The sequence below is a fragment of the Sceloporus occidentalis genome, unplaced genomic scaffold (assembly GCF_023333645.1).
Source record: "Sceloporus occidentalis isolate IW3139 unplaced genomic scaffold, rSceOcc1.0.p SCAF_29, whole genome shotgun sequence".
Lineage (NCBI taxonomy): Eukaryota > Metazoa > Chordata > Lepidosauria > Squamata > Phrynosomatidae > Sceloporus > Sceloporus occidentalis.
This window is the reverse complement of record NW_028317009.1, coordinates 6,811,670-6,838,737: the sequence shown is the minus strand read 5'-3', so window position 1 is coordinate 6,838,737 and position 27,068 is coordinate 6,811,670. Positions and strand designations below refer to the sequence as shown.

General features: G+C 43.6%; 2 protein-coding genes across 2 annotated transcripts; one reads left to right on the top strand and one right to left on the bottom strand.

Moving 5' to 3' along the window:
* Positions 1-499: 499 nt before the first annotated feature.
* On the top strand, positions 500-2,998 carry LOC149299234 (palmitoyltransferase ZDHHC7-like). The gene is made up of 6 exons (XM_089486453.1): positions 500-805; positions 1,091-1,215; positions 1,850-1,946; positions 2,179-2,260; positions 2,380-2,510; positions 2,825-2,998. Exons 1-6 carry the CDS (start codon positions 500-502, stop codon positions 2,996-2,998), a joined length of 915 nt encoding a protein of 304 aa, XP_089342579.1.
* Positions 2,999-10,444: 7,446 nt separating this feature from the next.
* Positions 10,445-25,975, bottom strand: LOC149299233 (hepatocyte nuclear factor 4-beta). The gene is made up of 10 exons (XM_089486400.1): positions 25,861-25,975; positions 17,955-18,126; positions 16,874-16,968; positions 13,632-13,738; positions 12,771-12,926; positions 12,416-12,503; positions 11,886-12,038; positions 11,427-11,663; positions 11,102-11,224; positions 10,445-10,575 (listed from the first exon to the last, which is right to left on the bottom strand). Exons 1-10 carry the CDS (start codon positions 25,973-25,975, stop codon positions 10,445-10,447), a joined length of 1,377 nt encoding a protein of 458 aa, XP_089342526.1.
* Between the last annotated feature and the right edge of the window lie 1,093 nt (positions 25,976-27,068).

Sequence of the window (27,068 nt, the reverse complement as noted above, 5' to 3'; positions counted from 1 at the left end):
CGAAAGCCGATGATATAGAAATAATGAACTCGACGGGGCTCTGAGGAAGTGTTCTTGCCAAAAGTGACAGCCGCCTCTTACTGTTAGCGAAAATGACAGATTCTTCTTCCAAGAGCAAGCATCGTCAGAGCGAAGCGGGGCCGGCGTGACTGTTTGGCTTTCTTTTTTCTTCTCCCTTTGCGTGGCCTTAAGGCTTATGGCTCATGGCCAGGTTTCCATGGTTCTGTTTCCTAATCAATAATCCTTGAGCTGATGTCTTCCGTATCCAATTTCAGATCAATAGCCGTTAGTCAGAGTCTCCGGCTCGGCTTCTAAGGTCACATCTGTCTCTCTCTCTCAGAACCCGCCTTTTAACTCTACAATAAAGCGGGGCTGTTTTAATAACCAAAAATAATGGATCCTTCTTTTTTGGATGTGAAAGTAACCGAGATGATAATTAATTCTGATTAGAATGTTAATATACTTGGGTTTCATTCTCTGGCAGGACACCCCGGGCACCATGCAGTCCTCGGGTCACAGATTCCGCGACGTCGAGCACCATCCTCTTCTTAACGAAAGCGATGGGTACGACTCTTCTCCCCCGGAAGGAGAGCCGGCCGACAAAGTATGGTTTATCCGGGACAGCTGCGGCATGGTCTGTGCCGTCATCACTTGGACGCTGGTCTTCTACGCGGACTTCGTGGTGACGTTTGTCTTGCTGCTGCCTTCCACAGACTTTTGGTATTCTATCATCAACGGGATCCTCTTTAATTGCCTCGCGTCCCTCGCGCTGACGTCCCACCTGAGAACGATGCTGACGGACCCGGTAGGTGTCGCTCGGTTTACACAAGGCAAGAAATAAATATATATATGTGTGAGAGAGAGAGAGCACTCAGCAAATATCTGGAATCCATGCGTTCGTTTAAATGCAGAAATATAATAAACCTGTCCGTCCCGTTTTTGTTTTTTTTTGAGAGATGATTGTGTTCATTCATTATAAACACAAACGCAGCATGTAAATTGACATCGGTGACCTTTGGCACATCGCAGCACTTTGGATTTCAGCGCATGCTGATATATTTTTGTGTCTTTTTATCCGGAATGATATCAGGGAGCTGTCCCGAAAGGTAACGCCACCAAAGAATACATGGAGAGCCTGCAGCTGAAGCCGGGAGAGGTGATCTATAAGTGTCCAAAGTGCTGCAGCATCAAACCGGAGCGCGCTCACCACTGCAGGTAACCCGCTGCTTCGCTGGACCACCATTAGTCCTACCCGTTAACCCTTCAAGTATGGCAGTGAAGCTCCTGGGACCCATGTCAGAGAGAAGTATATATACAGCGCAGAATGTATCGGGTTTGATATAAATAATTGCACAGAGCGGAAGCTTTGAAGGACTGTAATGGCTGGTTCTGAGTCAACTAAATCATGTGGTCTGCCTCCAACATTGTGTCTTCTTGTTCGTCTAGATCTGCGGTCCTCCAGCTGCTGCAGGACTACATCTCCCAAAATGCTCTTTCAGATAAGGGGCTGGCTGAGAAGGATGGGAGATGTAGTCCTGCAGCAGCTGGAGGGCCGCAGGTTGGACGCCCCCGATCTAGATGTTGCTATGATGTCTTGATATTGTGTTTGGAGAATTACACCTTTATCCATGGTTCTGCCACGTGCCTCCCGTCTCTCCCCTCTGTCCTTATACAAAGGATTCTCCTTGTCGCAAAGGGTTGCAGTGTGACCCTTGTCAGTCCACCTCGTGGTATGTTCCGTTGTCGTGTTACATGTGTAAGAACATACCGATCATGGCTTATAGAATCTGAGAGGAGTTATTACAGGAATACTAAGAGTTTTCAAATCCATCTGTTTTTTTGATGTCAGTATTTGCAAGAGATGCATCCGGAAGATGGATCACCACTGTCCTTGGGTGAACAACTGCGTGGGAGAGAAGAACCAGAGGTTCTTTGTGCTTTTTACGGTGAGTTTGCCTTAATATCTAACGCTCTACCTTCCGCTATCACACAAATGCATCGCGGTGATTGTAGTCCGTGCCAGGGCTGGCCTGCCGGGGTATGAAGCAAAGGGATGGAGATTCGCGTGGCTTGTGGATCAGGCGTGTAGTCTTTTCCATTGACATTTACCTCTGTAGTTATTTCATCATCTTCTGATGTAACACGATGATTTAACTTGGCTTTCCCTTCCGCTTCCAGATGTATATAGCTCTGATCTCTGCCCATGCGCTGGTGCTGTGTGGGATCCATCTGTTTACCTGTGTGAAAGGACAGTGGAACGGTAAGGGGACGAAAAGAAAGCTTCCTATCTACTCCGTCGTGCGTCTCGGGGCTCCCTCCACAGCATTTATTCCAAAATAATTAGGCACATACATGACACGGCCGTTCCTTGTCTTGCAGCGTGCAGTAATTTCTCCCCACCGGTTACCGTCATCCTGATGATCTTCCTGTGTCTGGAGGGACTGCTTTTCCTGACGTTCACGGCGGTTATGTTTGGTACCCAAATACACTCAATATGCAACGACGAGACGGTAGGATGTATTGATCTCTTGTTTGGGGGTTTTTCTTCAAGCAAATACTTGTTTAGATGAGCGGATTAAGGCACCTGTGAACTTATATGGGGTAAACATGTAAATAATAATAATAATAATAATAATAAATGAAGCCTTAGGAGCAGCCAGCAAATAATAAAGCTTATTTCACATTCGGCAAAAAAGAAAGAAATGTACTGTTATTGCGTAGAAACAGAATGTTTCTGTTGATGTAATGACGGCATTGGATACAGAAAGCCTACCTTTTATTCTTAATATTATTTTTTTATTCTCTCTTTCTCGTGCGTTTGCAGGAAATCGAACGGCTGAAAAGCGAAAAACCCACGTGGGAGAGGAGGCTAAGGTGGGACGGCATGAGGTCCGTCTTCGGGGGTCAGCCGTCCTTCCTATGGATTAACCCATTCGCTGGATTACAAATCAGACGCTTAGTTAGAGGGAGGAAAGGGGGCTCGGAGTTCTCCGTCTAGGACCTTCTCGTTTAACTGGAATATCACGCATTGCTGTATTTATTGGAGCCGGAGGAACAGTCTACAGACGAACTATCGAACCTGAGAACTGTTTTTGGTATTGCAGCAAAACTGTCTTTTTTTTTTTTGGTCTTAATTACTGAATTCTGTGCGCAGGATGCCGTCATGTGGTTGTGGCGCGGACCCCTTCGGAATGGAAGGCGAGACGCTGAAATATGTGGACCACGGGACAAGGCTGACACTTCCAATTGCTGTAATTTATTCTTATACAGGGTTAATTTTTTTTGCACCTAAATTGAGCCCCCTCATTTTTTGTAAGCGGGTAATGGAAAATGTTATAGTGAAAAGCGATTCCTCTCTTTGACGAGCCAAGTGACTCTCGAGCTGGAACGAGACATTCGATTCGGTGATCTCGCCCGGGGTGGCCGTTATCCCGTATCATTTATTACACGTGCTGGAAGTCCCAAAGCCTGCGGTAGAATGTTTACAGCGCATCCGCATGCCGATAGCAGAGCCGAAAGCTGCGCATGTACATCCATGAGTTACAGTTAATAACAATATTATAATAATTATGACGTGTCTTGATTTTGTGTTCATTTCCCTTTTAATATTTTCATTCTCTTATCCATCCAACCCCTTACATCCTTACAACGCGTGTGCGTTGGTTTAATGGGGTCTTCCTATGAACAAGATGATGTGCGAAGAGGGAAGCCTTGGCCTGTCCCGGTGCCGCGCAGCACCTCTGGCGATATATATTTTATATTTTCTTTATCTGTAACAATGTAGTCCGCGGTGGCCAATCAGAGGACTGCGCCGGGTCGATATTTCCCACTATATCGCTTCCTAAATACTGCGGTAATTGTAATTGCGGACTATTTTCACGGGGTTTGCGTGTTTCTTTGTCTCCTTTGATCAAATGTATGGAATTGTCTAAAAAGAAAGAGGAAATGTAATTCTTTAAAGCACTGATTTATGAAATAAAGGATTTCGTTACTTTCACACGACGCTCCCTAGAAGCGTAGAACGTCGGCGACTTGCGCGGCCAGGCAGCGGCTTTTTGGGTTACTTTCTCTGATATTAAGGCAGCTTTCATCGAACCGCTGTCTCCATACGAAACAAAGGACATGATGTGGTCAGTATATACTACAGATGTCTTTCGGTCTCCATCTATTAGTTCTTCCAGGTTCCTCCCGTGACATTTGGAGAACAGTCATGTGAAGGAAAGCGGTCCATTTGCCGAGTGCACGATTCCATTGGTTGCTATGGCGATAAGACCACTTTGCACATAGTCACATTGCATACATCATTTCCAGCGTGCTTTATATGTCTAGCTCTGATTAATGGTTCCATGTAGCTGAAGGCGCAGTGAGAATTAGGAATACACGGCTTGGTGTTTGGCGGGGGGTGGATGAAATAAACTGTAATAAACATTTTATCACATACATTAGATCTCTTCTCCATGCTGATCCACTTTACCTCGGGGAATCATAGAGTTCAATGCTATTGAATCTGTGACCGGCTCTGGATTGGGACAGAGTCACATTTTACCATCCGGACCGACCGGTTCGATGACATTACCGATTTAATAGGGTTTGATACATCGGGATGTGAAGCTTTAAGATCCGTGAGCCATCCAATGGGTTGGGATTGATGAGATGTTATGGGAATTGTTGACCTTACAACTATTTATGATAATATGTAACCACATACGCCATGTAGTACGCGGGACTTACAGCAAGTACAGTCACAGCGCAGTCAGAAAAGGGAATCGTCTACTTAATACCCATTTTATTCCTTTCACTGACACCTACGAAGATAGCTTGTTGCACCAAACAATTTCAGTGGTTGGTATCGGCATGTTATATGGCTTTATGTAATAATACTTACCTCTGTGTCATCGCAGGGGGGTCACAGGAGAACGTTTTCCCAAATCGCTGCTTTTTTACGCAGTTTAACGGACATATTTGATTCCTTCTGAGCACATCTGGGCCAACCCCAGCAGCCAGGTAGCCTTGACTCAAATCTATCTATAAAGCTTAACGTTCCATAGCACCTGAACATTTCTGGATGACTCCCAAGTTCTGCGTCGGTTTGGCCAGCTCTGCCTTGAAGACGTCACTTGTGCCTTCCGTCCAGCAGAGCACTTGCCCTCTCCATTGGCATCACGTCATTCCTGCTTTTAACCAGGTGATTTGTAATAAAGCCACGCAGCCATGCTTCTGTGTCTAACTACTACAGATCTCCGTCTTTATTGGGAGTCCCATCTTGAGTCTTTAACGCTGTTTCAATGTCATTAAACTGGTTTTAACCGTCATATAACAGCGGACCCCCAAACAGTCTAAATACCCGCCGCTCATTCATTAAAGCTTGTAACTGCGATCCTCTAAATCCTGATGTTATGGGCATGTGTGCTACTTGGAACTGATTTAATTTGTATGTCCTTGTTAAACTGTAATTTTATATGTAAAATAAATGCACTAACAATTGTTTTGTTAGTTTGGTTTGTTTTGTTGTCCTGGCGTTATTCGATTAGGGCAGAGCAGGGCAAATCACAGAGACAGCGGCCGTATCTGTACGAATAAGAATGTTATGGGTTTCAAACATTCATCTTACCCCAAACCTTGCACGTTTTCCTTTATTATCTCTCCACCATTGTTGAGGAAACATCTTGTAGGCATCATAGCCTATTCCCCTCCTCTAGGAGCATTAATGCCCCTCATTTAGGGCATCTGCCCCAGAAGTTCTCCTTTGTTTGGGACTGGGGCTTTAATCGCATACCACATATATAGACCACGTATTTGGCAGTGGCGATGAAGCACAATAATTGTAGAAAATTGACACTTCAATCAGCAATGAAGTATTTTTCACAGTTGTAGCTTCATAAAAGATCACAAAGCTTTAGACCTCCGGCTCGTTACTGGAAACAATACGGCTCTTCCCAAATCAAGGTTGGTCCTGTCTGTTCATTTATCTGTTTCATCTCGGGGAATTGCCTTGTTTTACCCTTAAAGCTGCCATGTTTCGGGCTAGGTGGACACGTGCCGGCGTTAGTCAGCTGGCATATCTGGTACCGCCAGTCACACGTCGGTGGAGGACCTCTACTGGTTGTGCTGGAGATGGCCTGGTCTGACACCACATGTCCCATGATGGTGGCCAAAGATCATGTTACTAAGTGGTTCTACAACAGCTGAAGAGCTCCACATGGCTACCACTGGACTATATCAATTAGGAAACACACAACACAGTGCAGCTGACGATCAAGATAACGAGGTTAACTGAAACACCACCAATACCTCAAGTGGAATCAACATATGGAAAAATACTAAAACAATTGTATCAGTCCTCAGTAAACCACAATGACATTTGGAAATGGCAGTTTATGGAAATAAGAAAAATCTAGAAATATATGTGACAGTATAAAAACCACTTTTAATAAAATCACAACTGTCAGTCTAAGAAACCACAGGGCCCTTGTGGCCAGACTCAGTTGCTTAATTGACCAGAAAAAAAGAAACACCAAAAAATATATAGAATAAAACATATAATAATATAACACTCCTAATCAATATTGGTACACGGTTCCGGCTTAATAAGTATAAAGTCCCATATAAGAAAAACCTATAAAAAAATTGTATCCAACTGAAAACTTTGTAGCAATTGTCCTGCAACGTAAATTTGTATCAACCGTGTTTCAGCACTGAATAATTCAAAACATGGTTTTGGAATCCTTGGGGTAGGCAGTAAGCACTATGTCTTTATAGAATCACTGGCCGGTGCCTTATTTAGTAAAACAGATGTTCTTTTTCTTAACGGATCATAAAAGGTGGTACACTGTACCGCTCACCATCTGATGTTAGACCGGATTTTTGTCGGTAGCAGACCTTTTCCGGTACAACGTTCCAACTGGGAGATACGGCTCTGGATGGAAGGTAGCCTCTCACACAGGCGAGCGCACTGGCAATCACCGGCGTCTGACGTAATAGTCACATGATATCCGTCAGTTGTTAACTGTATGTGGGACGTTCCGGCCGATATCGCAGACACAGACCAGCTCAGTGCTCCGTGATGGTATTCGCTGGGTGTTCGCGTGGATTCCACAGTCAATCAGCATACAGCCGAAAAAGTGCAAATAGTGCCTCCCAAACTTTCACAGTTGCTGCTGGCTTTAGCAGCCAGTATCTGAACAGGGTCCAATATAATAGCGTGTTTAAAAACAAACCAAACGCGTTTCGGGGTATAGTAGCTGTTAGAGCAGTCCCCTTCCTCAGTAGCTGTAAATTTAGAGGTATCTCACCTCTCTTTTATACTAACCATAAAAGTCACATGACAACAATAGAACACAGGTGGAAACGATTAAGAGAGAAAAAGAAAAAAAAATGATTCCCAGGCGGTCTCCCATCCAGGCCTCAACCCTGCTTAACTTGCAAGCTCAGACGAGATCGGGCGCTTACAGGGTGGTATGGCCGCAGACAAAATAAAGATAAAGATAAAAAAAATAAAAATAAATAAATAATGAAAAAATACCAAAAGGTGATAGGATCCCTCCCGGGGGCCACTCTACCAATTATTCCAGAGTGGGTCACAGGTAGGGAGCCAGTCTTTTTACATAAAACCAAAAAGTTCTATACTTGAGTTCAAGCCATGTGGCTCCAAACTTTGAAATTCATAGATCTTTTTGGTTTCTGCCCTCGACATCTGAATAACGTAACTGCCCCCTCGCCAGTTTCTTTCGATTTTTTGTAAACCTGTAAAACTCAGTTCTGACGGATTTTTATTGTGGAAGTGGGCAAAACGAAATGTTCTGCCACCCTTGTCTTCAACGATCTCTTTGTACGCCCTACATATTGTTTATGGCAACTACATTGCAATATATATATATATAACTCCTTTAGTATTACAAGTGATTCATTCTCCAATTTCCCACTCAAAATCATTGACTGTAGACTTAACCATAACCGTTTTTTTTCTCACCCTGAATTTGAACAAGACCCACGTCGAAAAAAAACCTTTTGTGGAAAGCCACGACTGGCTTATTTCGTTCGGTGGAGGCCTTTTAATAGATGGAGCCACCATAATGCCTAGATTTGGTGCTTTAGTGTAAATTATTCGTGGGCGAGATGGTATAGATCCTCCTATCACTTTGCCCTGTTTTAATAAATACCAATGTCTTTTTATTATCTGTTCCGCCTTTTTATAATCTCTGTTAAAGGGCAAAATTAATTTCACTTCTTGTGCTACTTTCGTGTTTTTCTCACAATCACGAACCTCAAAAAAAGATGTCCTATCAGCACTTCTGATTTTATCCAGAGATTTTTCTAATAAATCTGGAGGGTAATCTTTTTCCAAAAATTGAGAGGTCAACAGTGATGCCTCATCCTCAAAATTGTCTGCCAAAGTACAGTTTCTCCTTGCTTATTGTGGACGGGAATACCAAATTGCGCGAATTCATATTGGAATTTTCAACAAATAATTCTAACTGTGATATCGACCCTTTCCAAATTAAAATAATATCGCCTATATAACGTCGCCGGAGCACCAGGCTTGCGCCAAGAATGGGGGTGATGGTATCTTCCTCCCACGCTGACATAAATACATTTGCGTAACTTGGCGCAAACCTGGTGCCCATGGCGGCCCCAATTTGCTGTAAATAATAAATCACCATCAAAATAAAAGTAATTATGTGTTAGGATAAATCGAATGGCCTCTGTGATCAATTTAACTTGTTCTTGCGCAATGTCTTCTGCCAATAAAAACCTTTCCACTGCTGCTATCCCTAAATCATGTTGGATGCTGGTGTATAATCTAACACGTGATCTGTGGTCCAAGAAAAACTCTCTATGAGTTTAATTGTAGTGTCTTTTAAATGATAAATTGTCTTTTGTACAAATGGCTGCAAAAATTTGTCAACATATTGTGACAAATTTGATGTTAAAGATCCTATTCCGGATACAATCGGACGGCCAGGAGGACTTTGTAAACTTTTGTGTGTTTTTGGCAGACAGTAGAAAACGGGCAATCTCTCCTGCGTACCCATAATGAATTTTGACTCGTGTTCATTAATAATATCTCCCTCTAATGCCTGTTTGCAAAGGTTCTCTAGCATTGGCAGTTTGAAGTTCTTGAATGGCTTTCCTTTCCCTTAGATTCACATTGTTTGTGGGATATTTTTTTTCATTTTCATTTGTCTAAGGTCATTTTCTACTAATTTTTTTAAAGGAAATAATATATGGCCCACTCTCTTGTTTTGGATAGAACCAAGACAGTTGGTGTGTCTTATACTTCGAGGACGCAGCAGGACATTCCGAAGATGTCATGGTTTGTTCCAGCGGGCGTTTCAAAAAATATTTTTTTTAGGCCGAGATTTCTCACGAATTTCTCAATGCCTATAAATGTGTCGAATTTATTAACCGAATGGCTAGGTGCAAATTTGAGACCTTTATCTAACAAGGATTCCTGTGCTGTGGTAAGAAGGTGACTGCCTAAATTAATAACGGAAGACACGGGAGGTAATTTGTCTTGCCCATTTTTGGTGGAGGTTGTGACGGAATCTCTACTTCTTCTAATTCTCCTACGTATCCTCTTTTTTGGGGGGGTTTGTAGATCAATAAAGAGTTGAGCGGTTACACATAAGGGGACACGTTACTGCTTGTATGAGTCATACACATATAGCCCAGTCGTGTTACTATCTATTTGTCAACCACCAGTCAAAATAAAAGCGCGGGTACCGGTCTAAAAATGCCTGACGAAGATACCATTTTCTTTACACGTTATTTACATCATGTTACAGCTTTATTTAAATGCCAACGATCGGCACTGTAAATATTACAGTATTTAGGTGTATACAGGAGATATTTACTGTCTCCTATGATGAAGACTTGTCCTGTCCACGGTGGCAACCGACCTGCCTCTTCGTAAATGGCTGTAACCTTTAATAACCGATACAACCAGTCGACTGAGATACATTATTATCTTAAACATAACATATATACATTGGTTCTGCGCTCTGTAGAGTAGTGGCATGGTTTGCAAGTGACGGTAATTAAAGGGACATTTGATGTTAAGTGTTACAATTTAAAACCCAGGCAGGACAGGCAGGAACCTCTAGGCTGGAATAGTTTTTTCTTAGCATTTTATTTTATGAACAAAGCAGTTAATATTGTGATTAGTAAGGAAAATAACCTAACTCCAAGAGAGAGCACAAATCCTGCATAACTATACAAAGGGTCCTCAGGAAGATGAAACGGGATTAAACGGGATTTGTTTTCAGCGGACGTTAACGGACATTTAGTCGCCGACTCATAGCCTCCATGTACTTAAAGTTCTGATGGTTTTCTGTGTCTCCCGTGAATTGTTTTATGTACGGGAGACGAGAGAGGCTTGTATCCAAAATCCTCATGTGCAGCGGTAATCAGCGGCACTGAACGTGGTTGCCCAGAGCGGTGCGCTTCATAAGATCTCCTTTTTGGCTATGACAGTGCGTGGCATCAGTGGCATGGAGGCTTCTGGACCGGGGATAAACTTGTACTCCTCGGTGCCAGCGCTGGCAGGAGGCGAAGGAACGGATGTTTCGTTGGAGGCTAAAAGGGAGAAAGCACGGTTAAAAATGTGCAGTATCAATAAAAAACAGGGTTCATACATCAAACGCAAAGACTGAAAGTGTAGTGCAGGGGTACTCAAACTGCGGCCCTCCAGCTGCTGCAGGACTACATCTCCCATACTCCTCAGCCAGCCCCTTAGCTGAAGGAGCATTATGGGAGATGTAGTCCTGCAGCAGCTGGAGGGCCGCAGTTTGAGAACCCCTGGTCTAGTGGAATAGGCCCCTGATACCTGGCCACCTTTAGCATACCGGTTTAGTAAATCTAGCCCAGGAAGAGGTTGAGATGGAGTGTTGGGAAGTGCCAAGAACACGTGGGGCCGGGGGTCTAGAGGTCTTATGGAGCCATGAGATATTGGCCAAAGAGGGGGCGGCCGTTATCAGATCCATAACACCATATCTGCTACGTTATAGGAAATCAACTCTATCGCTTCACATTTGGCTCCTGGTTTCGAGCTCTCGAAGGCGCTGACGGCGCTAATGATGTAATGAATGCGTCAGTCACTTACCGGATGACACCGTATGTATGACAGAATGGAGGTTGATGGGATGAACCGTGTGCCCTGGGATTAATTCAAGGCTTAGACTGGAATTAGCTGCATGTATGTACTGCCCCCCATCCTGGTTGGATCCTACAACAAAAATAACAATTGTGTATTTCTTTAAGCTGTTATGCTTGGCTTCCGGAGTTGATGCGTAGCTGGAAGTCTCGGAGAAGAATGGTAACTTGTACAGGGGCATACTGTCTGCTAAGGGAAGCAGGTCGTGGAGGGCACCTGTACTTCTGTAAAGTACCCCCAGTGTCTGTTACGGGGTATCGCCGTTAACCCTTACCTCCCAGCAGCATTTCCTGCAGCAAACTGTCGATCCTGGCTACTCCGAAGAGCTTGGCAAACTGCACCTGCTCGATCATCTGCCACGTGATGCTCTGCAGAGGGGGCAGGAGGAGGAGGATATCGCTGAATCTCCCCCTGGAGTCGTACTGCCGGTCGTTGATATAATCCTCCAAGTTCACCTGCACCTGGAAGCGCATGTTCTTCACTTTCATTTGTTCACTGAGTCCTTTGCAATCTGGGATTAACACAGAATCGTGTGAATCGGTGGGAATAGGCGACACTGAAGGCATTATCAGAGAGCCGCGCAGCAATTCACACTTTGCTGGTGGCCACAGCTCGGGAGCATTAAATTAACCCATGAGGTCTCTGTGTCGCGGAGCTCCTGAAGCGCCAAACCAGGAACTGAAAGCAATGAGCAGGTGGTCTCTAGCGATGAATTCTGTGCGTCAGGACTCACCGGGATCGAAGAAGATAATCGCTTTGAGGCAGGCGTATTCGCTTTCATCTATCTGGATCTCTCGCAAGGGCTTGACCAGCTCATCCAAAATCCGTGTGGCAACGCGGGCTATTTCAAGCTCTGGGCAGTGCATCGGAATAATGAAGTCATTGCCTGTAACGCGCAGAAGGACAAGTCTTACTCCTTCATTCCCACACGTTCAATTGAACTAATTCGTAGTACTTGGGAGTCCACCACTTTGCGTGACACTTATGGTGCATGAATGAATGAAATAGAATAAATACATCAGAACATACAGGAAAGCAGACCATGCCTTCCTACCAACAAAACAGTTCCCGGAGGGCTTTCAACCTGACTTCTACATCAATCATTCCCGCCATCCTTGGTTTAAAAGGCCAGCGATGGTCCATCACCCGCTGGCAATGCGACAATTGGCATAAACACGTTGGAGGGGTTAGGTGTGATACGAGAGCTTAAACTTTTGCTTGTTTTTATTTCTGATGTTTAGGATCTGAGTATCAGACACTTACCCAGCAACAGAAAGTCCTTGTAAGGAAGAGAACGTTTGGCGACTCCCAAGAGAAGATGGGCGCCCGCGTGTGCTCGGAGCAGGGCAACCTGGGAATAATATATAATAATAATAATATATAATAATATATGCGCTAGTCCTCAGTACTCAATACTCTGGAATGGTAGCCAAAAGCTTAAGAGGATTTACTGATAACTGGGTTGAAGGTAAAGAGGTTGGCAGTAACAATAAAGAATGTTTCTTAACGGCACAATCGATAAGGGAGTTGCATTCACGTGGATACTTGTCTCGGACCTACTACCCGAAGAAGCCTGGGGGATTTTGTAATTCATTTAAGGAGACGGGGTGTTCATTACCTGGTCGTCCAGAGGAAGTTCGCAGAACGCCGGGATGTATTTAGCCCACTCTACCAACAGGAGGAGCTGTTGTTTCATGGACTCGCACACGTCGCTGATGGTGGCGATTTTCTTCATTGCAATATCTGTCCCGTGAAGCGGACTTACTGGGGAAAACTGGAGACAGAGAACCAGAAGCCGGTTAACCCTTTACATGGCCTGGATTCCGTCGGTTTGTAAATAACACAGGGACTGGTTTTTGTGTGCTCTGCATTAAGAATGCTGGGTACAGGTAAGGTAACAGGTGCTTTGAAACAAATGCATGTATAGGCAGATCCAGCTTGGGAAATAGCATCTACTTGACATATCTGGGTTACGGACTAGATGGTTAGGGTAAGAGACACGAAGGCAATGCACGTCATCTGAAATGCAGCCACAAGGCGGCGCTGTTCCCTTCATACACTAATTCTGTATGGAGCCGTCATCCGCCTTTCTTCCTAAAACCCCTTGACATGCCAGGCGCGGCTTTCTGCCATGAGCTCTGACACTGTGCACATTACTGGAGAACCTCTTCACAAGTGACGAGTCAGATTTGTGACATTTAACCCATTCCCTGCTTGAGGGAACTCTCCGCACGTTGCATCTTGAAAATGAAAACCAGCAATCCGTTGAAAGCATCAAACTCTATTTGCAGAGAGTGAGGCATGATAACGCTATTCCAGGGTTACCGACGTGTAACTCTGCCTTTATCGGTTAACTCCCATGATCCTCAGCTACCTCTTTTCCATAGCTTCAGCAATACCTGATGGAACTCGTACAAGTTCCAATCACTTGGCAGCTACTTCTGTATCCTTAGTTTAAACAGTGTAATAAAACACGTACCTGACGTACCATTGCTTCGGCCTGGGTTAAAACGCTGATTGACAGAGATCCGTTCTCCTCGTAGCTGCTTCTGCGCATGCTGATCCGGTCGCGTTCATTCTGCACAGCTTCAGAAATAACATGAATTAATGTTCCGCTTGTCCCGCATAGAGGATGATGCAGTTATGGATCGACAGAGCAGTGTTTGTTTCATGGCGAGTGCTGCCAAAGCGTGTATTTCTACCCATGGTCACGCCTGCCTAAGCGTGTATTTCTAGCCATGGTCACGTCTGCCAAAGCGTGTACTTCTAGCCATTCTCACGTCTGCCAAAGCGTGTATTTCTAGCCACGGCCACGTCTGCCAAAGCGTGTATTTCTAGCCACGGCCACGTCTGCCAAAGCGTGTACTTCTACCCATGGTCACGCCTGCCAAAGCGTGTATTTCTAGCATGGTCACGCCTGCCAAAGCGTGTATTTCTATGCATGGTCACGTTTCCGTGATATTCCCCCACTTTGTGAACAAAACAAAGAACGCTCCTTGTTATTTCAGCACAATGTCTGCAGAAATCTCCGCAGGGTCTCGCTCCTCAACAACAAAAACACCTTTAAAACAAATAACTTGTGTGACTTCGGCTTTAAACGAATTCGTTTTCTGGCAGTTTCCATCATCTTAAGTGTAAGCGGTTGATTTATTGGCTCCGCAGCCGTCTTATCTGTGGCTGTTCTGATGTTTCGCAATGCTCTTTGCCACATTTCACTGAGTCTAATGAGGATTAGGTTTAATCTTTGTGTATAGGAGGCTCTTAATGAGGAGGGCTATTGAAGTCTATTTTTAAGCTCTGATTCTTTGAAGTAGCAGAACGCACGCTGCCTGCCTTTCGGTTAAACATTATCTATCTCTGTGTACGGTTCTAGGGATATTTATTGCACCTATAAAATAGAGGATAGGTCAAAATCATCATTACAACAATAATGTACAAGAACATAAAACACTTATTGATAACATTATACCCATACCAAGGGCATTTTACCCTTGCCCTTCAATTAATTTGGGTTTGTAACTAAGTATAAGGAGTGAGATAAGTATAAGGGGTGAGATAAGTATAAGGAGTGAGATAAGCTCAGTACAGCCATGGGGTGGCTGGTGGCTCCAATGTTCCTTCATGGGAACCTGGTGGACCCTCTGGCCTTTCACCTCACCCCTAGCCGGTTTTAATGAAACGCTGCCAATTTGTCATATAGATATTTTTGTACGGTGTAAGGCGTCGATGATGTATGTCAGACGACTGAAACTTAGGAGAGTTAGTATGGAAGACATAAAGGTCATTAAACTACACAATGATGGCACAAAGAAACAACACTGGGTGATCTGTGAAGCAAACCTTCCACTACTACGCCTCTCCTTCCGTCCTTTATGTTGCCAGCGTGTTTGCATGCGTAGTAATGTTAATATGGAAAGCCAGCTGACCCCACGGAATCATGCGTTGTGCTCATTACCTCCCACTGTGCCCGGAGTCGACAGTAATCAATCTCCTGCCCATTCTTCCAATATGAGTGCCAACAATAAATAAATCGCTGCGTACCTAGTAATGGGGGTCATTAAACTGTCCGTTTCACTTGCAGTCATTTAAAGAGCTGTGCTCTAAAATTATTTTAATCTCTTCTGTTTCCATCATGAACAGTCCAATGCTTCGAGGACAAGCTGTAAATTGTGTGTCTGGGCAAGTCCAGAGGGTGATGGCACATGTTCTATACAACTTCTACAACGTGACCTGGCACACAATCCATTTTAAACTGGACACCAACCCACCTCTAACAGCTAATGGTTTTGTCTCCATATTGACTAGTTTGGAGCGTGTGTGGAAAAGTATTTTTCTCTGTCTGATTACAATGGGTTACATAGTCTTTGCTAAGGACTCCGGGGGTCCACCGAACCACTATCCAGGCCACGATGACCAAATGGAGGTGGACGGTAGTGAATCTTTCCAGATTCTATCAAAGATAAGGTGAAAATTGATCAAGGATGTCGCCAAGGACCTAGAACATCATCCAGGGGACTGCAAGCCTATCTTGCCTTGGCTAAGGTCAGTGTCCATAACAAAACCATCCAAAAGACCCTTTGAAACATGGGATTCATGGCACAGCTCTCTAGGAAGAACATGCATTTTCTTCTAGAGTTTATCTGGATGCTTCTAGAAGATCTGGACCAATATTATATAGACAGAGAATTTAGAAGCAGAACTTCTGGGCAACAAGGATCCTGCTGTGACTTCCCAAAAGGTAAATACCGATGGTCAAGCACAGTGGTGGCACTGTTATGGCTTCAGGACAGGCCAACTTGCCAACATTATGGAAAGAACCATTCAGCTTTGTTCCAGAATTCCATCTTTAGGTCATCTGTCCACCACCTGATGCTGAAGGCAGCTGGATCATGCAGCAAGATCCGAAGGGCTGAAAGACAATCTTTTTTTATGGAATTGCCTAACCAAGCTGGAGAGCCAAATGCCATTAAGAGGTCATCACAAGAACTGCAACAAACAGTAACTGCCACAGAATTAAAGCAGTTCTGCTTTAATTATCCTGTGGTTAAGGGACACTTGCAACTCTACACGGCTACCCTACAGTGCAGTTAATTAAAGTAAAGTAGGGTTGTACTAATAGAAGATCTACTCTTGAGTGATGCTTCCATTATAGCAAAAGACATACATACTAATACTTGAGTCTTTGGGGCAATACACATTTGGGAGTGGGCTGATTCAGAAAGGAGCTCTAGACATGGAATAAGAGTATTTTGGGCTTGGGGCGAGTCTTCTTCTACTCATTTGAAGGTGAAGTGTGAGTCCCGCGTGGAATACACAAAGCCCCTTTAAAAGAGGAATCAATCCTTGACCAGTATCCTGGCCAACGCTGCAATGTGTTTCTTTATAACCAGACTGGCAGAAACGGGCAATTCTGCTTTTCAAGGTGCCGTATTTTAGAATGATGTATTATTTTTACTTAATTCTGTTTGAGCTGGCATGGCCTATGTTCCTACAAGAGACACAAGGCAACCCACAAGTGCTGGCCCTCGCCTCGGAGTTCTTCTTCTCCTGTCGCCAGCTAAGAGTCCTTTCCAATGAAGAGTAAAGCATGACTCAGACGCGGAGACAAGAGGGCATGTTGTCTGACACAGCAACCTTTGTGTTAGGGATTTCTACGCAGTGGATTTATTTTGTAGCCTTTTTGGACCCGTTTTACAAGAGAATTTATCTGAATGTACAAACCTTCCTTCTTCATTCCAGCTCGGAAACATTTGCGCAGGCGGCAATAGCGACACTGGTTTCTCTTATCTTTGTCTACGATGCATTGCCGGCTGAACCTTTGGTGCAAAAAAAAAAAGAAGAAAGTGACACAGAATTACCAGTTGTATATGAAAATGTGATATTATTGTTAGGCTCCCACTTAACCACAGCCAAGTGGTAGAAAAGGGATTTGTCATGGGAAGCAAATCAGTGGTTACCCAATAATTATAATGTGTTATTCATCCTGAACCGCTGGGGAACACAATAATTAAAGGGAAATTATACCCAAATGTAAGTCTTTGCCTAATTATCCTTAAACAGCTTAATTCCGCCTTCCGTCTTCAATTATGATGTTCACAGCTACGAGCGCACGATCTACTACAGCAAATTTAGCTTGAATAACTTAATATATGTTTTGCCGAGCGCTGTATAAGTGGGAAACGATGCTTTTGGTAACCTACGTAAATGGCGCGTGTGTTTAGAACGTCTGGGTCTTTGCATTCGATTTTTTTTTTAAAAAAAAACGTTAACTTTATTTGTTTTCTCAGGTTTGCAGAAAGTGGTCCTATGGCCCAGACTTTCAAAAGTGACAGAGTATCCTTGTGGACATATTTGAAAAGCGACCAGTAATTAATGATTGGAAAAATGTAAATCAGGAAGCTATAGTCTGGCAATAGTTCTATAACGCGTGGGCTGGGAGCCATAACATCCAGCAGGAACATGCATTCGCGCTATGATGGATGGAATTCATTTATATGTTAGTTTTCCAATGAATTTTGCCAAATGTTTCCTACAAAAATCAACGTTCTCTTTACTTCTGCATGGAGTCCCACGTAATCAAAAGCATAACACGGCAGTGGGGTCTGAGGAGGTAAGACATAAATTATCCTTATGCCACTGTTGGCTCTCACCACTCCTCTCATAGCTGCTCTAGAACATCTTTGGGGGCCAAACCGTTGGTTTCCTTTCTGCTTCTGGACATTGTCCATGTAAATATCCTTTGTACAATAAAAAAAGCAGGGTTTTTCTTAACGTTTTGGCCTCTGTCTCTGAAATCGCTTACCTGCATGTGTACACGTGGTTCTTGCGGACGCTCCTGCGGAAGAAACCTTTGCAGCCGTCGCAGCTGGAGGCTCCGTAGTGTTTGCCAGTCGCTCGATCACCGCAAATGGCACACAGGGAGCTCACGCCATTCGTCAGCAAACCAGGACTGGACGATTCAACAGAAATGATTTCTACAAGAAAGACAAAAGACACAAATCTGCTTTACTTAATATGTACCTACAATGGCACTCGACCATCGCCAGTGTTAAAGTACATCGGTCGGTGGGAGGGGACCTTTAACGAGAAGAATATGTCTCGCTTTATGTGATCCATATTTTAGGAAGCGACTTAAATGAGTTCTGTAGAATATGCTTGTTTCTCATCAAACAAAACCATAACTAGAAGCGCGAAGACTCAACAAAAGTTAGTCTTGACCTTATTGTCACTTTCACCAACGCAATGCTGCAGGCAGAATTCTGAACCCTTTATTTGACCTGCGGGTGAATTACGGGTAATGTTAATGAATTACACCACATGCCATCATTTGGTCACATGTACCTTTAACAGATATATCGTTTTAGGAATTTTTTTCCCCCCAACATTTTAAAAATACTTTACGTCTTCATTTTATTCTGAAAAAAAAAGGTAAGTAATCAGCACCTCTTCTCTCCTAAAATTTAAATCTGCCGACAACCGGCAGTAACGCAAAAGCAACTTTTAAATCCGGAAAGGGGCATTACAGCAAGGCTGTACGGGTTAGCGGGGAAATTTCATGGTAGGCTGCGTCCCCTGGGGCCGTGAGGATGGCCATTGAATTATAAATTTGGCCGCAGCTGCCACAAGAGGTTTGTGCCCTTTGCGGCTGCGTTTAGGGGCTAAGTCTGTATATTGGGTGCCTTTGGGGTATTTGTGGGACAGACAGGCACCGAAGTCTAGTCACAAGGTTTCTGGCTGAAAATCCAGCCGAAAGGTTGGTGCAGGTGTTACCCGCCACCCGAAAGGTAGTGAGTTCTCATCTCCCTGGTGCCTCTAAGCGTTTCGTCTGGCTGCGCAGATATTTATCATTTTATATTGGGGGTATATGAGTATTTGCTGAATAAGCAGGGAGCAGGTGGAGCATAGTGCTTCTAACCCCCTTCGCTTCGTGGCTGGGTGCTTTTTATGCTTTTAGAGTGGGGTACATAAGAGTATTTGGGGATCAGTCAGACAGGGCTCACCCAGCTGCAGTGGTGGCACTGATGTTAAGTCTGTTGTGCATTGTGCAATGTGTTGCTGGTTCTCATCTCCACAGGACCTGTATGTGAGTGTGGTTCACTTCAGCTGTTACGTCTTTAGAGTGTTTGTGGATTGGACGAGCTTTATCAGTCCGCCACTAGAACGTCCGCATGTCATTATGTGATGTGGCGTGGAAGCTAAGTGAAATGCCTAACGTGTAAAAAAAAAAAAAAAAAAAAAAAAAAAAAATAATACGGCAGCGTGCATTTTTTTTTCTAGGGTAAGACCGCTGTACGCACAGAGATATTGTCAGCAGCTTTACTGAGCAATACAGAAGCAAGCCACCAGGGCAGCATCGAGTACGCAACACACCGAACCTTCAAACCACCGGATAGGTGGATGCTCCACAAGGAACTACAGGGAATCGAACCGGGACCGCAACATATGGCAGACAGGGCACCTAACCATTACACCATCGGATGATTGAAGGCTCTTTGTCGCCATGAACATGTGATGCCTGCGTGTGATGCACAAATACACATAACATCTAACATAATGCATGTGACAGGACCGACCTGTACCCCGACTGGGTACTCCCGCCAAACGTTGCTTCCTCCTGACGGGACACCAACAATTAACCCCTTCAGCGCCAGGCAGAACCAGCGTTGTAGATAGAAGGGGGGACGTCGCTGCACCGAAGCTGCATTGGCACTGTGGCTATCCGAAGCTTAGCTACACACCGTGGCTATTGTCCTGAAAAGGACAATAAAGGATCATAGCAGCCCACCCCAAGCATCAGGCAACACTCATGTTGAGGTGAAAACAGGACTCCCTTATTAAAACCAAAGACAGATCTATATATACACAAGTAAGAAAAGGGGCAAGACACATATCACATGATCTAATTACCATGTCAGGAAGGAAGTAAATCCTGCAACACAATATCCGGGGGAAGGACAGGATGACACGAGACATAAATAATTACATTAACTGGGGACGTAGATGGGGAATGATGTCATATAATCGGCTTGAGACAGGCAATGGCCAGGACACAGGGATAACAGGAGCTCACAGGATTAACAGTTGCCTGTTATGTAATCGATAATTAGGTATGCAGCAGTGACACCTAGTCATACCTACAGGGGGTCTTAAGACAACGGCTAACTCACACAATACCAGGGGAAACACTTCACACCTATACAATCAACAATGCAAAGACAACCAGCCTTCTTCCTACCACAGGATGTCCAGCTGACGTTACAGTTTTGAGACACTGAGTGCTAAAACATGGGGTACATCAGCAGACTGAACCCCTGTATCCACACACAGAAGTCTCTACAAGGCCTGGGCCCATAGTCGATAGGGAGGAGGCTGTCTCTCAGGCCTCTCCAGGGGCACCAGTGATGGAGGGTTCTGTCACAATGCACACAATCTAAAAGGTGCACTACCTATTGCTTAGTGTGTCTAATTGCTTAGTGTGTAGAATTATGTAAGTTTGTGTGTTTCTGAGTGTTAGAGTGTTGCGTAAGAATATTCATGGAACTGGCAGGTGCTGATGATCTGTTTGCGTTGGTGGTGTAGATGTTAGGTGTCTTGTCTGTCGTACACGGCTTTACTGGTTCTAATCTCCATGTAGCCTGCATCTGCGTGTTTAGCCTGTCTGCGTGTTTCTTTAATGTTTTCAGAGGGGGCAGATATGAGTATATGTGGGTCAGGTGGCAAGCAGTCCCTGTCCTGTGGTGTGGTGTAATAGTTAGGGGTATCGCCTATCATGTAACTTATTGCTGGTTTTAACCCCCTCGGTTCCTGTAGCGGCTGGGTGTAATTTTTTTAGCGGTTAGAGTGGGGTACATAAGAAAGTATTTGGGGAAAAATCAGACTGAACAAATCAAAGTACAGCGGTGGGGTAGGTGTTTGGTGCGGTGTCCACCATAAAACATTTTGATGGAGTGTTAATGTGTGTGTAAGAGTACTGGCGGAAACAGCGGCTGGCAAAGATCAATTTGCACTGATGGTGTAGATGTTAGGTGAGTTACCCACCATCCAAAACTTTACCGGTTTTTATCTCCATGAAACATGTGTAGCGTGTCTGCATATTTTTTTTATATGTTTTTAGAGGGGGTACATATGAGTAAATATGGAGCAGATGGGTGACAGTCCCCACGCCGTGGTGTGGTGTAATGGTTTGGTGTATCGCCTAACATACTTCTCGTTCCTAGTTCTATCCCCCTGGTTCCTGTTGCTACCTTTATAGAGGCTGGATGTTTTTTTAAGTGTTTAGAGTGGGGTACATAAGAGTATTTGGGGGATCAGTCAGCCACAATACACCCAGTTGCAGTGGTGGGTTATGTGCGTTATTCACCATCCGGGGCTTTGTTGGTTCTAACGCTGTAACTGCGGTAAACAAATGCTTTGTTGCTGTGTTTTTTTAATGTTTTTTAGAGCGTGTGAATCTAAGCATATATGGAGATGACATAATTTATCATACCATAGTGTGGTTTAGTGGTTGTGTGTATTACTCACGATACAATGATTGCTGGGTGTGTTGAGTGTTATAGTGCGCGTGTGTGTAACTATTATTTTATAATTGGTGCATATGAGTGTACGTGGATCAGACAGCCGGCGAGCTCCCATTCATGCGGTGGCGTAAAGGTTGGGTGCGTTATTCTTGTCGTGAATGATAATGTGTTTGAGTCCCTATGAATGTGTGGTGCGGTTGTGTTTATTGTTATAGTGGATCTGTGTATTTGTATCATTTTATACTTGGTGCATATGATTATATGTGGAGCAGGCAGACATCGTATGCATCACTAACCATATAAAAGTATTTTGGTTCTAATCTCCATGAAAGCTGGATCTACGTGTGTAGCGCGTCTGCATGTTTTCTTATGTTTTTTAGAGGGGGTCCGTATGAGTAAATATGGAGCAGGTGGGCGGCCGACGCCATTTTGCGGTGTGGCGTAATGGTTAGGTGTATCGCCTGCACTGCGACTGGTTTATGGTTCAAACCCACTTCGCTCCTGTAGGGAACTATATAGTGCTTCTAACCCCCTTCTAATCTCCACTGGATCTGTATGCGAGTGTGGTTCTCTCCAGCTGTTATGTTTTTAGAGTGTTTGTGGATTGGACGAGCTTTATCAGTCCGCCACTAGAATGTCCGCATGTCGTTACGTGATGTGGCGTGGAAGGTAAGGGAAATGACTAACGTGTAAAAGTTTGCAGGTTCTAACCCCCTTTGCTTTGTGGCAAGTGAAAGAGGTCAACTTGAGTATATGTTTAAGGGACAAGGGCGGCCATTCAGCCGTGAGCATGGCACATGTGTTAGGTGTATCACTCACCATGCGTAAGGCTCCTGGTTCTGATCTCTGTGAGGCCTACACGTAAGTGTAAATATTTGTAAAATTATATTGTTCAAGTGGGGGAATTTGTGTATTTGTATTACCGATGAGCAGCTTTGCTCCATCTTGAGGGTGTCGTGCGTGGTATGTGCATCATGCGCCATGCCGTAAGCTCCTGGTTCAAACCTCGGTGAGTCTCGCGACTAAGAGCACAAAGTTATGTTTTTAGACTCTGTGAATTTGAGTATAAGTATTACGGATGAGCGAATCCACTCTGCCACAAGGGTGGCGCAGGTGTTAAGTGTACTTACTTACCAAGCGGTTTGGTTTCTGGTTCTAATCCCCGTGAGGCCTGGCGAGCGGTTGCGGTGCGGTATGTTCGGTGCGGTGTGTAAGGCGTATGAGTATGTTCGGTGCGGTGTGTAAGGCGTATGAGTATGTTCGGTGGTGTGTGAAAGTGCTGTGCGTATGTGCGGGTCAGGATGATTGGGGGTTAGAGCCAGTCGGTAGTACACAACACCCTTTTACGCTTTTTCTATAAATGCTAAAAAAAAAAAATAATAATACAGCAGCACGCATTTTTTTTTCAGGGTAAGACCGCTGTACGCACAGAGACATTGTCAGCAGCTTTACCGAGCCACCGGCACATTATCTCGTAAGCAACACACCGAACCTTCAAGCGAAACCAGACTGGGACCACAGCATCAAGTATGCAACACACCAAACCTTCAAACCACCGCATGGCTGGATGCCCCCCACGGAGCTACAGGGAATCGAGCCCGGGACCGCAACATATGGCAGGCAGGGCACCTAACCATTACGCCATCAGATGATTGAAGGCTCTTCGCCGCCATGAACATATGATGCCTGCGTGTGATGCACAAATACACATAACATCTAACATAATGCACACAATCTAAAAGGTGCACTACCTATTGCTTAGTGTGTCTAACAGCTTAGTGTGTAGAATTATGTTCTTAGAGGGGAGCGAATTTGAGTATTTGTATTACGGACGAGCAGTTTTGTCTGTTGCAAGGGTGGCGCGAGTGCTAGGTGTATTACCCAACATGCGAATAGCTTCTAGTTCTAATCCAAGTGCGACTTCTGTGTAAAATTATGTTTTCAGATTGGGCGAATTTGAGTATTTGTATTACGGACGAGCAGATCCATTCATCGAAAATGTGGCGCGCATGTAAGGTGTGTTACTCACCATGTGGAAAGTTACAGGTTCTAATCTCATTAGAGCATCTGTCTCGGTGTTTATTATGTTTTGCGAGTGGGTGAATTTGAGTATAAGTATTTATTATGGACGAGCAAATTCGAGTCGCCACAGTGGTGGCTTGAGCGTTAGGTGTCCTACTCACCATGCAAAAGCAGCTCTCCATGGACATCTAATGCCTGCATTGGACTCATAAACACCTCCATATTACTATATATGGGGCAGGAAGGCTTCACATGTATTTATGCGTGGTCACTACCCAAACGCACCGGTTTCTTTCTTGAATCGTTGGGCACTTGCTATGCTTCTTCCTTAGTTTTATGGCAGCATTAAAATACTGCCATAAATATGGCTAATGGTATCAAAGGTTAGATCAAATTAAGTTATAGAGAGGCTTAAACATGACACTCCAAGACGGATCTCGTTTAAGAATCAGTGCGTCTAAGAGGAATGCAATTTAAGCAAAGAATTAGGGGTTTTATGAGGCAAAAGTGTAGAAAAACTCAAAATGTCTGCGCTCTTGCCTAATATTATAAGTAAAGCGTCATGATGTCACAATGACCTCTTTCCAACGTTATCTAGAACGGTGTCAATTTTCTGTTAAAACACGCCCTGTAATAACATCATCTGTAACAAGATTCTCCGGGATATAATATTTGCTTTTTGTATTCCGCTAGACACAAAGTAAACGGCTGTGCAGTATGAATCTGTGTATGACCCGACTCGGTGATATGTTTTCAAGGCTGTAAAAAATGCGGTAATTACCCTAGATAAACAAGTTGTTTTCCAAACAGCATGGTGTGATGGGAGTAGGTAACTGATTAACGAGAAAGCAAATATTCCAGGCATGACCCTGGTACCATTGCCTTCAATACACACACAGCCACCAATTCTAGAAGACAACAAGAAGCGTGTTTTCTTTCATGTACCTGCCATGGTGTACCCAGGATGAAATCCTGGTTTAACCTTTTAACAGACTACTCAGTTCCTCCATATTCCAGGAACAAAGAGGCCGAGATTAGTAAAAAAAATAAAACACCAATATCCATTTACAAAGTTTTTTGAATAGTGACCTAGAAAATAATACTATAGAAGATCATTGTTTGCTATACTATTTATTCGTGCAAAGATTCATATGACGTTACAATACAAGTATTGATTGATTTATATAGGGCCAACATATTCCACAGCGCTGTACAATGCAAAAGTTATTTTTAGGCTTTTTACAGATCATTGTGTACATCTAATCAATGGTCGTTGCATTAAAATTAAAAGGTATAAACAAAGGTTCTCAATAGAAATGTTTCAAAAACATAATCTTGTCTTCACATAACCCCCCCCCCCCCAATAATTTCAAATCTTTGGTCATCTGAAAATCACTGATATGTATTTGATATTATTGTTTCCTTCCTTCTAATGGATTTCCAGAGATTTGAGCTATCCAGTTAATGGGTCAGATAAAATGTATCTTATATAGATGGTAAGTACATACATAGATAGTACAGTAAATGACCAAAACCTGTGCAGATGTCTGATAAGTACCATGGGTAGAAACGGGATTAAACAAGGCTCTATCCAGACACACACCCACCATACATTCCTGCCTCCTGAAACCAAGTTGGCTCAAAAATGTTTCATCTTGAGTTCTACATAGATGTGCCAACCAAGCACCCATCTATTAATTAGTACATAAAATCCAATCTTGTATAAATATTTAGCATCTAAATATGTGGCAAAGTTGCTGATGCAACCTGTATGTCAAATTCCACTTGATTCCTTTCGCTCATCATATAATCTTGCATTGGAGCGTTTATTTTATAACCAGGATAGCAGCCAGATGTTTATACGGGTTTATTGTTAGATAAATCTGGCCCTTCTAACCTCTTGTACTCTAGGTGAATATATTAGTTTATACGTCCTGAGTATAGTGTATATAATGAACAGAGGAGTGACGGCACTTACATAATTCTTTAGCGTTCCAAAAAAATCAAATAAAAACACAGTGCAATGTATTTAAAATGAAGATCATTTGCATAAAATGTTAGAAGCATAAATCTGAAATGAAGGCACATGTCCTCTTAGCGTAATCACAGAGGACAGAAGAGCACCATCCCAGAGATCTATTGCCACGAAAATAAAATGGGAAAACTCACCGTTGTTGCTCGGTAATACTCGAATACTGTCAAATTCCAGCATGGTGTACGAGGAGTCCAGAGTTTCTGTATAATCTGGCATTTCCATATCCATCATGGCTTCACACAGCTTCATTATTAGTCATTAACCGCAGGTCAAACCAAACAGCCTGACTGCCAATCACCCCGGTAGGCTCCTCTTTGGAGGGCAACGCAAGTTACTGCAAACGGGAGAGGGAAAAAAATCAATGAAGGCTGTCCCAAAGTGTGAGTGGCAGAAAAAAAGAAAATAGGAGACGCTCCCTCGCCTTGCTCTGAAAGCCTTAGGCACCTACAATCTATGTGTCATATTATGGTTATATGATGCAGATAAGGCATTGATTATACTTTGCTCCATCCTCAAACCAGCCCAATACCGCTTAATGTTATTGTTGAGTAAATACAGTGCGGATCACGCTCAGGTTTGTCACTTAAAGCTGTAGAGCCCCGAAGACATAGTCAAAGTTATCATAGGCTCGTAGCACAACATGAAAAAGCATTGTAAATGTAAGAGATAAGCGAGGTTCCCATGCAGCATTTTCTAATCACAGCTTGAGTTACAGGTTCTCATAACAGACAAATGCACTTATACTGAGCATTTTGCCTTAGTGTTATAAACATTTGTACACTTTAGATATAAAATTAAAATACCTGTTGTTTAACTCCTTTGCAAACAATGCCGTATCAGGTATGTCATAACAAAAATGTCTCTTGAGGACCAGTGACGTACCTGGTATGTCATGGATTAAAACTACCCCCACATCGCCACAATCGTCGCATCAATGGCAATGTCTTTCCTGCTGTCTTCCCAGAAGTGCAGGAAGACCAGGAACAGCAAGCAAGCCAGTGCTCCCTATGTCGTGTGAAGTCTTAGTTCTTCTTCTTCTTAGTCTTAGTGTCAGTGCTCACACTACAAGTAGATGGGGGGGGGGGGAAACAAAAATCAGTATATCGCAGCAAACAGTCAATACAAAATCTACACAACCAAATAAAATAAACTTCATAATTCATACCAACCTAGTTTTTAATGTTACAAATGTTTTTTTTTATAGTTATATTTTTTTCAGCCCTAAACATGACTGGTTTTCGATTGCTTCATGATATTTATTAATAAAAAAAAATGTTAGAACACATAAATATGCAAGTTTTCAAGGACAGGGTTATCTACCTTTGCCCTACTTTGTTCGACA